The 12941-nt window shown below is 33.3% G+C and overlaps 1 protein-coding gene across 1 annotated transcript; it reads right to left on the bottom strand.

The window, feature by feature from the left end:
* Positions 1 to 5303: 5303 nt before the first annotated feature.
* On the bottom strand, positions 5304 to 12738 carry LOC107464190 (E3 ubiquitin ligase PQT3-like). The gene is given in 16 exon segments (XM_052254600.1): positions 5304 to 5661; positions 5664 to 5937; positions 7347 to 7419; positions 8491 to 8613; positions 8694 to 8943; positions 9146 to 9187; positions 9285 to 9587; positions 9691 to 9855; positions 10050 to 10201; positions 10283 to 10439; positions 10552 to 10608; positions 10709 to 10785; positions 11121 to 11287; positions 11375 to 11459; positions 11672 to 11768; positions 12456 to 12738. Coding segments are annotated over 16 exon segments (2442 nt in total). The 5' UTR covers positions 12622 to 12738; the 3' UTR covers positions 5304 to 5407.
* Positions 12739 to 12941: the final 203 nt, after the last annotated feature.

The following is a 12941-nucleotide window of genomic DNA, read 5'->3' as shown; positions in this document are numbered from 1 at the left end:
TTGGGGGTGATGGAGTGATGGAGTGAGGGTTTGGGGTGGGTGTAGGAGGAAGGGAAATTGGGAGGGAGGACAGAGACGAAGAAATGCTGATGGGTGGGGGTGGGGTTTTTTTAATATTATTTTTAATTTTTATTAATAGTTAAGGGTAATTTGGTCCAAAAAATAGAAAATAACGATTTTATAATGTTTTGTAATGTTGAGGATGATTTTAATAAAAAAAAGGTCGGGGACGATTTTGATTTTGACCCCAGACTTTGGGGACGAAAAAAGTACTTATCCCTTTTTTTTTTAATTTGGTTTTGGTTAACCAATTTTAAAAAATATGAATATGATTTTTAAAATTGTTTTATTAAATTGGTTAACCAAAATGTGGTTATGATTTTTTAACCGGTTAACCACATTTTGGTTTTTTTATGAACACCTTGACCTTAACGTTTTTTTCGTATTAAAATCATCCTTTTTAATCAAATTTTTAATTTTATTCTTAAAATACCCCTATTTTAATAAAAAAATTATATATTTTTTTAAAAGAAAAGAAACGGTGTACGGAAATATACACTAGTTCATGTAAATATTGGTCAGCCCAAAGGAAGGTCTATATTGGAGGAAAAGGGGAAGGGGAGAGGGGGGAGAAGGGGACGGTGCCGGTGAAGTTTGGAGCTGCCGTCGTCGTCGCCGAAAGAAAGAAGAAAGGAGAGGGGCTGCGACGAGAGAGAATAGAGAGGGAGCGCCGATGGGGGGAGGCCCGTTCATACATGCTTCTGCCGCCGTGGAGTGCATCGCCGGGAAGAGGAGCCCGATGCGAGGAGGGCGGCGCGTGAAGGAGAGAGAGAGGGATCCAAGGCTGAGCTAGTCCGCGCATGCTCCGTCGCCGGTCCGCGGGTGATGGGTGGCCGAGGAGAGAGAGGGATCCGAAGGTGGAGTGCGTCGCCGGTCCTCGCAGGCTCCGTTGCCGCCGCTGGTGATGGGTGGCCAAGTGCCGATGGTTCTGCATCTGCTTCTTCTTCTGAATCTGCTTCTTCTTTTGCTTCACTTCTACATCTGCTTCTTCTTCTTCCGCATCTGCTTTTGCTTGAGTTTCTGTTTCTGTGACTGCCTCTGCTTTTGATTTTGATTTGTTGTTTTTTGATTTTATTGTTGTTGTGTGTTGATTTGGTTGTTGAATTTGTTGAATTTGAGTTGATTTATTGAATCTCTGATTTCTGAATTTGTTGAATTTGTGTTGATTTTATTGATGTTGATTTTCTTGATGGTGGAGGTAAAGGTGCTAGTAGTGGTGGTGGAGGTAAAGGTGCTGATGACAGTGAAGGGTATTTTTGTCCAGAAAAAATTAAAAGCACGATTTTAATACGAAAAAACATTAAATATGATTTTAAATCAAAAATTACGTTGGGACGGTTTCGATTCTGACTCTCAACATTAGAGACCAAAATAATACTTATCCCAATAATTTATTATCTACTTCGACTACAAACAATTTTAATTATTGATTACTATTTATTTACGATTACTAAAGATTTACTAAATTATAACAATTAAATGCTATTTAATTTAAATTAATATAAATAATTTTAAATATAAAATAATTAAAGCATCATAGTTAATAATCATAAATGTATTTAAATTTCAAATGTCAGTCCTTTTAATTTGTCAACTAATTTATTTTAAAAAATTTATTAAATTTACATGATTGAATAAAAAAGATTTAGAATTTAGATTACTCATTATTAGTTGTAACTATTAATACAATAGAAACTTTTAAATTTTATAAAAATAACAATTATAAATACACAACAGAATCTTGATTATCAATAAAATTAAAATAATAATTACAACTAAATATTTATTAATTTATTTATAAAGTTCAAAATTTTTCTTGTACTGATTATTTTTAATCTTATTTGTTATTCTAGTTGTATCCGTTGCAAAATGTAACAAGTGCAATACCAATTTTTAAACTTTATACAAATAAGTACAATAATTATAAAAAAATTCTTATAGCAAAAAAATTTTTATATTTTATAAAAATATTTATGGTGATCATTCTTTACAAAATTTTTAACTCGTTTTAATTTAAAAAAGTTTCATTCATCTATGATATTAAATTAGGCTAAATCTAACACCACCTACTTGAAATTCATCATACATATATATAGAGCCAAATTTTCAATTACTATATTTATGGTATGGACTCATATAAGGCACTAATATGAAATTTGAAACGTTAGTTTACAAAGATACGGTCTCCACTTTTTCTACCAAAAATAAAACCAATTCTAAAATTATTACATAAAGGATATTTTGATATTTTTATGTTTAATGTGAAAAAATTTACCTTTTAAAAAAAATCTGGAGTTATAATATTTTAAAATTAAAAATCAAATTTTAATTTGTAATACAATTAAACAATTTTATAGGTAAAAGGACATTTTTTATTTTTTTATATTTTATAATATCAAATATTATTTATTTATGATTAACAAATTAAATTATTAACTGTTTAACTTATTTAAGTTATAAAAAAAATAAATTACTAACTTGATGGCACTAAATATTTGTATGTAAAAGAGGAAATTTTAAATTTAAATCTTTATTTTTCATCATATGTATATATATTTTTATAAAAACACATATTTTATATTAAGCATAGTTATCAAAATTAAATCGATAATTGATCCGGTCATACAATTAGATCATTGGTTTATTGGTTCAACCGGTGAGTGATTGATTTATCCGGTTGATTTGGTCATAATTAAATAAAAATATAAAATTATAGAAATAAAATTAAAAATTAAATATATATTTTTAAAATATATTAATAACAATCAAATATCAATTCTTAGATATAATTTATGGTGAAAAAAATAATAAATTAGTCACTAGTACAAAATATTTTCTTAATTTAAATGAAAAAGAGAAAAAACAAAAGATAACACAATCAATATCGATATATCAATATATTTATATACTATGTGTTGTTATTTGTTTGATATCCATGTCAAATTATGCTTAAAGGTAGGGGTGTGCATGGGCCGGGTGAGAGCGGGTTTGATGTGACCCAGACTCGACCCGAAATATGTACCGGGCCCATTTTTGAGACCCGAATCCGACCCTAGACCCGATGAAACCTATACCCTTTCGTGCCACAACTATACCGGGTGAAAACCGGGCCGTTAACATTATATTACCTTGATACCTTCTTGTAAGTTAGCATATAAAAATATCCAAATTTTTAAAACTCCAACAATTATTTGACATGGTAAAATTCACTTAGAAAAATATAACAAAAATCAACTCTTCTCTAAAATTAAAGCATAACCATAATCAATACTAATATTGCCTAATAACACCAAATATTTAAATCAATACAAATAACATAATATTATGCATTAGTCTAAAGTATTATGCATTTTAAATATAAAACATTAACTTATAGTCTTATATATAATGACTAATAACACAAAATATTAAGGTTTACAATACTTAAATTCCACATAATAATAGTCATCATCTATCACTAATAAAACAAAATATTTATTGTGTATAGTGACCGAGCCGATTTCAGGTGACCCGAGCAATGGCTCGAATCCGATCCGAAATAATGACCGGATCTATTTTTGAGACCCTTACCCAACCCTAGATCCGATGAAATCACATTAAATTAGCCCTTAAAGTGTTCGAGACTGGATCGGATCTTCGGACCGGATCGGACCATGCTCACCCCTACTTAAAGGGATAAAAGAAAAAAAATAAAATTCACTCATATTTTATTATATATTTAATTTTGTTACTTAAAATGTTGAGAAGCAAGTTGGCGCAATGGCAACTGGCAAGAGGGAGGTATGTATTCTGGCTGCACCGTATTTGAATCCTCCTTGTACTTATTTTTGGAGTATATTGGACGGTAGCTCCGCTCCTACAATGGATTGGCGGCGCGAGGGTCTATCTCCTACCATGGATCGGCGGTGACGGTGTGGGTGCATCATTGACCCGCGCAGGTCTATTGCAGTTTGAAATGCGAATCGACTAATTTTTAATAAGTTTGATCACCGTTGACTGATTTAAATAGCAGGTTCGATCTAAATTACTAATCGAATTGGCTAGATCACTAGTTCATTGTCGAATCGAACGGTCTGATCCCATTCTAATAACAATGATATTAAGAGTGTAAGTTTCGTTAATATATTATCTTTTTATTATTTTTAAAAGAATTAAAATTAGACCGTAATCAATATATATGTACCTCTTTGTCTTTAATTACTATATTAATTTAAAATCAAAGGAAGATTGAAATTTTTATTTTAAATATATAAAAAACAATTAAAAGATTGACCATGTTTACTTAATTAATAGAATTATATGAATAATAAATTAAATAATATCATCGTATTATTAATAATTTTATTATTCATGACACAGGTAGTTACTATTCTTTATCTATTAATCAATTTAAATATATACAAATTACATAGTTTGTAAATAAAAATTTTAAATTTAATATTTACTTTTGGTGGTAATTTTGTTAAAAGATATGAATTAATTATATATATTTTTTGGTAGCAATAAAACAAAGTAAACAAATTAATACTATTTTTCTTTTCTTTTTATCAATAGCATAATTGGGCTATCTTTCAATTCACTCATTATAATTTTATCAATTTAGAAGCAGTCTACATAATATTAAAAATTAGTAGAAAAAATTCATCATAAGAACTAATTTATGCTTTTTCCATCATAGGCAAATCTTATATTTTTTTTGACACTTAATTGAAAGTAGTTTCCACAAATTTTATGACCAAAACTGAGAATAAATTCATTGATGGTTTGAATTGACACATAAAAAGAGGAAATTTTAATAGGAGTAAAAAAAATAATAATAAAAAACAATAATAAAATATACATTGACATTCATTTTTTTTTATCTATCATATTATACACAATAAAACAACAAATACTAACTATACAATAATTTCTAAGAACACCGGTGAGGTGAAATAAAAGAACCAATTTCTAATAATATTAAGTGAAAAAAAAACAAATGCTAAAAATACTAAAAAAATAGAATTAATAAGAAAACAAAAAAAGAATCAATTTCCTAATCGGTTATAATCTTAATAATTAGGTTATATAAAATTAACATTCAATATTAAAAAGTATTTGTTATCATCGTTATTTTAATATCTATTATCTTGTGTAAACAAAAATTGTAATTTTTGAATTATTTATTCAATCGCTACAACTTTTGAATAAATATTTTTATAACTAAAAGTCTAAATACAAAATAACTTATTTACAAACTATCTTATACTTTAAAACTCTTCTTTCAAAATAACTTCTTTCAAAATAACTTATTTAAGTAAGCTATCCAAGCCGGGCCTAAGCAGAGAATGAAGAACTGCTTTTTAGTCTAGGTAGACAACTTGTGCCTTGATGGCCTCCGTTTGAAATGCCGCTCGTCATCACTGGACTCATATTCAGAAATCGTGCTGCTCTTCCTGCCTTCATGGTAGCCTTTCGGTGGTGCTGCCTTGAGATGCGCTGAAGATGTGGCAGGGGGACCAGCTGAAGCAGCTTCAGTTAAGGCAGATATCTTCCTCTTGGTCATTTCTTCCTCAGCGGAGAAGCTTATGCGGGAAAAAACACTGGCCTTCTGCTTGGTACAGTTGAGGAGGTTTTGGTCACTGGTTTAGATGACATCCGGGAAGAGGATTCTGACCGGTAGTGGCGATGGTGGTGATGGCCTCTTCCTCGATCACGGTGGTCCCTCTGGTCACGATCATGATCATGGTCACGTTCACATTCCCGTTCCCGATACACATGGTAATCAGCTTTTCTCTTGATAGGACGTGGAGGCCGATCAGGTGACACACGTTCCGCTCGGTGACGATGAGGTTGGGGATGGTGGTACTCACTACTTGGAGGTGCTGGAAGTGATTTCTGCATTAAAGAAAACAAAAATTATTGTTTGAAACATGTACGGTTTTAGTTTTTTTAATTATTATTATTAGTTTTTGACATTCCTCTTGACGCCACAATATTCCATGATAATTTCCAATGACAATAATATTACAAATAATAATATGTAAGCAACATAGCCACACCAATCACGTTTTCTTTCTATATATTAAGGAACCCTAACATAGGACAGAAATATGATCACCCAAATAAATTCAATTAAGGAAGATAGCTTAAGAGTGACTTGGAGGACAGCATTAAAAGCTCCCTTTCATATTCATTTTCCAAAAGCCACTTCATGCCCATAAGGTTTAAACATTTTAGAAGCACCATTGTGCATTCTAGTAATTCAAAAATCGATTTTTGCCAGCATTGCTACATTTTGTACATTTCAAGCAGCTAACTCATGATAGGTTAGAATTATTCATTCTCTAACAACTTATATTAACTAACTCCATCTTGGAACTTAAAGGAATCAAGCAAGTGAAACATGAGTAACACGCTAGTTTCAACGCACATGATACACTTTTTTCGCTCAAAACACATCATTTTAGGACACATAGTTTGAGCAGTTTGTGTTTGTTTTTGTTTGGCGCACAAGGTGGCACACTCATCCTTGTTACCCTTGTTACAACTTCTAGACCCTGCATAATATAGACTAGAAGTTTACCTCTCAAAAGGCAGATCTATGACATGACAAGAATGACAAACAAAACATTTAACTGCCACAAAACAGACTAACAATATACTGACCCAAGTTTGTTTGTTTTATGTTCGAAAAAGAAATAATGCAGTACAGACCATGTATTAGTTATTAAGACCATATAGACAAAAATTAGGAATGTTAAATTTTAATCACTATACCCTGCCCTCGTTAGTGGACAACAATTATGAACAGAACCCTTACAACCAGGATAAAAGGCATAAATCTAAAGGTATCATGGGTCAAAGAATATCGAAAAACAATAGTCCATAAATGATCACTAAAGAGACTCTGAACCCAGAGAGAGCATATAAATTTAATCACGTTACTGTTACCATCCAAGTGCAGCAATGCAACTCTAATCTAGTTATACCAATTCCCTTTCAATCAACTTTAAACCAACCGGTGGCTGTTGATTAGAGATATATGGTTCTGAGTGGGCACTGCTCCCTCAACCATTTATGACCAACAAGAATAGTACTCTGTAAAACAAGCAAGACTAACTGCTAAAGACTACTATCATCATTTAAGAAGCCAAAACAGTGAATGGCATCATCTAAAGCAATTACTGTTCAAGCTCGAAGTTCAAGTTTCTACCAAAATTTAGTGGGAAAAACCTAGAAAGGTAAATGATGCATACAAGTCCACAGATAAATAAAGGCAAAATAAGAGAACAAAAAGCACATACAGTTTTTGATTTCATAGGAACATCTCCAATACTGCTCGCTTCCCTACCAAAATCTCGATCTTTGGAGAAATCCCTATTTCATTAAAGAAACAAACTCATTAACAATGATAAACAAAACAGAAATACCTCGAAAATAACCCACATAAAATTACAAGCAACAAGAACCACAATAACATTGGAAAATTTGGCAACAAAAAATTCATTAGACAACGTCAATAAAGAATAGATGATCTTGTAAACCAAAGCTTTTGCTAAGATTAACATGCGACCCTTGTCCTTTATTAACCCAGGAAAAAGGATAGCCGTGCCCCGCTACAAATCATAACTATTAGAAAATAAAATTATGTTAAATCATAAACAAAACAGAGTCAAAATACAGAAGAAATATGCAAAAGATCACATAGACGAGAAATCATGTCTAAAACAGTTATAACTCGGTGGTAACAGACATTTCACTGTTAAGTTTAAATTCCATATGTATATATATATGGGATGACATAGGTGTCAGTTTAAATAAAGTTACAGTGATCATAACTATTTGTCTCTTCATTGCATAATCAATTCATTTTTTAAAATATATCCAATGGCATAAATCCCTTATCTAGAACTTCCGCCCTATTTAGAATTTCATTGCTTAGGTTTTCCCCCCTTCATTTTGAGAGTTCCAACAATTATTGAATTCATCATAGAAGATTTTTCTCTTGTTAAAGAGTCTATTCTTTTTCCATCATTTTTAGAGAAGTCCACAAATTGGGTGGCGCTCATAACTATTTATAGGATATATATTTTTCGATCCAACTATTGGATCACACTAACAAATAATAAAGATCATCTATAACACATTTTACCAAAATCAAACATTAACAAACATGTAATTGAAGACCTCTTTATCTATGTATATTTTGAACAAACATATTACATTATTTTCAAGTGCATATAAGATATAACAAATGATTTTAGATTGACAAAATATTTTTAAGATGATCTATAATATATAAGTTTCTAATCCAATGGTTGATTTTTTTTTCAAAAACTACACGAATAAAAAGTTGAACAGTGAATATTTACTTAGATCGACACTGGTGTCAATTGATTATATATATATAATCAAATGGATCGCCATCCAGGAGTAATTCTGTTTTACCTATCAATCCGTTTCTCATTTTCACACTTTCTCCAACCATCAGCTTTCCGAGCTTCAAACTCCTCTCTACTCATAACTGGAGGTGGAACATTCATCCCCATGCCATACTCAGCAGCAAGATCCCTAAACAATAATTTAGCTTTCTAAAATAGTAATTATCTAAATATGCAAGACAAATTTTGATAATCAAAAAAGGTACATACCTATGAGGTGGAACAACAGGCATCATGTAACCATGCATGCCAAATGGATCATGAGGTAGACCACCTGCAAATGGCATGTCCAAGGGGCCCAGGCCATAACCCATCATTTGCATCGGGCCACCATATGGTCCCATAAATCCTTCCATACAAGGTTGCATGCCATTCCAGTATGAATTGTAACCAGGTGCTGGGCCCATTGGCATCATGTAGCTCTCAGCCCCAAGGTCGTGTGGGGCTTTCCACTGAAAATCTGCAAGAGATAAAAATAATTTGACATTGTTACAAATAACATAAATAGAAGTAAAAAAAAAAAAGACCTCTGTATTGTACTCCTCCCCCGAATGTTCAAGCAGCAATCCGGTTTGCAAAGTTTAATATAAAGGAAAAGTTACAGATACATGTCCAGATTTGAACATAAATATATAGATTCGAATGCAGGAGAGTCGATTTACCATTTGCAGGCAAACAGACTTTCTTCCTTTTTTTCTTCTTTCCTGCAAAGTTGAAATTTGAAACTACAAATGAGATTGTCATCAAAGAAAATAAATTATTATATGTCTTACACACGATGACATGAGCAATCTACATTACCTGCCTCGGCAGGAACCATTTTTTGCTGGACTTCCTCCTCAACCAACTGAGCACTCCCTTGTGAGGCTGGTTCCTTTACACTCATCGACTCATGTGTAGCTTCACTTACATCAGGCATTCTGGGCTTCACTTGCTCTGATGTTTGCAATGGAGCTGGAGCAGAAACTGTTTTTTTATCATCAACAGTTTCCAGTACATTTGTCATTCCTTCACAAACAAGTGAAACCTTTGGTTCTCCCTTAGATGCAGCCGATGAGGTTGGAGATGGAAGCTTCAGTTGTGGACAACGAGCAGACTCCATATCTGGAAAGGAGGAGAAAACAATTGCAATTTGCATGTTAGTTTCAATAAATTTTTAACCAAATAAAGTCCACGCAAGAGTCACATGATAAATAGTTTCAATAACCTTGAACTCGAAAGGTGCTCCCAGAGTTTTCAGCACTGCTACTGCCTGACTCCAATATACGATTAATAGTATCTCTTAGGGTCTTATTTGGTAAAAGATCATCTGCAAGAATATTTGTTGCACCACATATGCACATGGACTTGGAGATAATATAGTCCCTAATACCTGAAAAGAATTTTCAGAATGATATTTACAAAACTTCATCTGAGATGTTTTTACATCGGGAAGAAATGCTGAGGATAGATTATATCATCTAAAGCATTCTTTACTTGCTTAATGAAGAATTATAAGCTTAAAAACGTAAGTATTTACTCAAATTCTAAGAACCAAGACTTCTTCAGGAAGACAAAGAAACATACATTTGTCACAAAAGCTTTTAAAACAGCACTTGCTTGTCAGCACAGCATCTTTCATCACATCATTGCACAAGGGGCAGTGGAGCTCAGGTGGTAGATCCCCAACAGAACGTGTGGTGGAAGGCAAACCTTCTATTTCTTTCTCAAAAGCAGCCCTGTTTAGCAGGATTAGGTGAGAAATACAATATTTGTCCTACATATGACAGAATGGAGACGAAGAACCAACATGTACTCACTCATTTGGCTTCAATACAGCTACTGAACCATTTGGTAGAGCATAGGAACCTTGTGGGTTCACCATCAGCATGGATCTCGGAATACCAGTAGGTTGTTTAACTCTCTTGATGTCATAATTTGGATCACCATTTGTAGGGCAGTGCTGAATAAAATGGCCTACAAAAAAAGTTTAATAAGTAAGCTAAGCATAACCGACAATGCCATCCAGCAATATAAGCAGTTTAGAGCCCCTTTTTCTCCCTGATAATAATAAGAGTCTAGGAAATACCAGGAACCTTGCACCTGTGACATACATAGCCTTGGGGAGGTGTTTTCCGCTCCAGCCCTGCTCAGTAAGTGAATAAGCATTAGAACAGTAATATCAAAATCTGTATTCAAAGCAGGCAGTGACTCAAACTTGTATAGAATAGGAAAAGGAGACTCACCAAAACCACGAACACCCGCCATCCGTCCACCCATACCTCTTCCAAAACCTCTACCAGCACCAAAGTCCGATCCTTGACTGCATGCCAAAAGGAAACTTTAGATATGGCGAAGTCTAGAGTGACAATGATTTCACCAAAACAAAGCACATTTGGTATGTGAAATGGAATTTTCTGCAGAAATCCTTATGCAGGAATGATGGTAAATAGGAAACAACTGCTCCTCTAGTACAGGTGCTGATTCCAGAATGAGCAATCCCTTCCACCAGAGATTATTGATCATATTATTGCAGGTGAAAAAGAATACGAAGTTACTTCTTAGTAATTCATATTCATATTTACAGTCATCATCCCTTTTTATGCTGATTCCAAGAATAAAGAAAGACAACCGAAGAAAAGTGGATAGTTTACTCACCGTTGCCAATCCAAGGCAGGAGTATCAATCAAAGCCTTTATCTTACTTTCTTCATCAGCTTTGTTGGTTGGAGGAGCTTCAGGAATTAAGTTGCTTGATTGAATGGGTGGTACATCAGGAATCGCATACAAATCATTTCCAAATTCATCCCAATCTGAATCTTCTGGCTGTCATGTTATGAGAAGGTAAATAAAATAGGAATGAAGTGGAATTGTTTATTAAATAAAACATATGGAAAGCAAAAAGGGACTTACATATTTTACAGCAGATGCATCTTCAGCTGATAAGCTGCTGTTCTCAGGTTCGGCTTCCATAGCCGTATTTTCCACCTTTTTTTGCCTGCAAAAGCCAAGGAAAGTAGCAATTCAATGCAGAATTTTTCTCACAAATCAAAAGGGTAGTTTCTTGGAAAAACTGTGTGACTACAACGTGAAGTATCAAGATGAGAATAGCAAGCCCATGAATGCCCATTTCAAGAACCAACATGCATGATGCATGACAATAGTCCAAAAACCAACAACAGTAATAAGATTAAAGGTTAGAGATAATACTGTAGTTCAGTAACAATTGGTAAACGTGGCCGACCAGGAACCCGACGAATTAACAACGAGGTATTTTTAGGAATCATCATTGCTTCATCAAGATATTCTGAAATTCCAAAGAGACAGAGCAGCTATAAAACACTGAATATGCCATTCATCAAGGCAATTATATATATTAACTACAAATCCTGCAAGGTTTGGGCGCTTGTAATTCTTACAACTAGCTTACAACCTCACTGGAACTCAAATTCTCAACACCCTGGCCTACACTCTAAGCATTTTAACTTTGAGTATTTCCTATTCTCTCGTTGTCTTTTCGTTTGATTTTTGCAATAGAAGAGGTGGAGGCCAATGTTAGTCAAATAAAAAACACTACAAAAACCAAGAATTTCATCATAAAGTGATTCTCATGTACTGACAGTGTAATCTTATATATTTATTAACCAATAGAATTCATGAGAATTGCCTATTTAACTGTCACTGTCAATCACAACACAACAATTCCCTGATTTTTATTGGACATCAGTGTAAAACAACACTCTCAGTGCATGAAAATAAAACATCAAACTCAACTTCAACACCATGAACTCCTGAAAGCGAAGACTAGCAAAAATGTTTACTTTGAGAGGAACATGATAAACACTGAAAGTTTAACCACGAAAGCCCTTCTCAAAGGCAAAGAGAATGCAATAGTTCCATATTTTAATTTACTCATGGAGTCATGGTATCGCCACCCAAACAGCTATCTGAATGAGAATAACAATAGTTTTCATTAAAAAGTCTTAGAACCAACCTTCATTGGTCTGGGCGTTGGTTACCACGAGATCAAAATCAGTACCCCTGCCTAAATGCTTGGATTCAAATATTTTTTCTTTCAATGTTCCAACAGAGATGAAAGGACCGTCCATGGGAATTGAATCATAATCTCTTGCACTCTTAAATTTATAATACACCGCCATCGTATAAAGATTAAGATCAATGATAACAAAAGTACACGATGAATTAAAAGGGCCTATGAAATTCCAAAACTAGAATGGCCCTTCATATTAAATAAATCAAAACAAAACAAACAGTACAATACTATATCCAAATCTCTTTCTTTTTTCTTCTTTTCTCTGTTTTTGTTCTCCACTTGCAAATTACTAGGGTTAAGATCGATCAAATCGAACCGGGCTGAGGCTGAGAGAACGAACACTACTAGAATTCTCTTCTGCCAGCAAAAATCAACGCGGAATCTTGAACTTCTTCACAAAATTCCGTTATGCATTCAGAATCTCCG

Source organism: Arachis duranensis, chromosome 9 (genome assembly GCF_000817695.3).
Source record: "Arachis duranensis cultivar V14167 chromosome 9, aradu.V14167.gnm2.J7QH, whole genome shotgun sequence".
NCBI lineage: Eukaryota > Viridiplantae > Streptophyta > Magnoliopsida > Fabales > Fabaceae > Arachis > Arachis duranensis.
The sequence above is the reverse complement of the archived record's forward strand: the minus strand, read 5'-3'. Positions and strand labels throughout refer to the sequence as shown.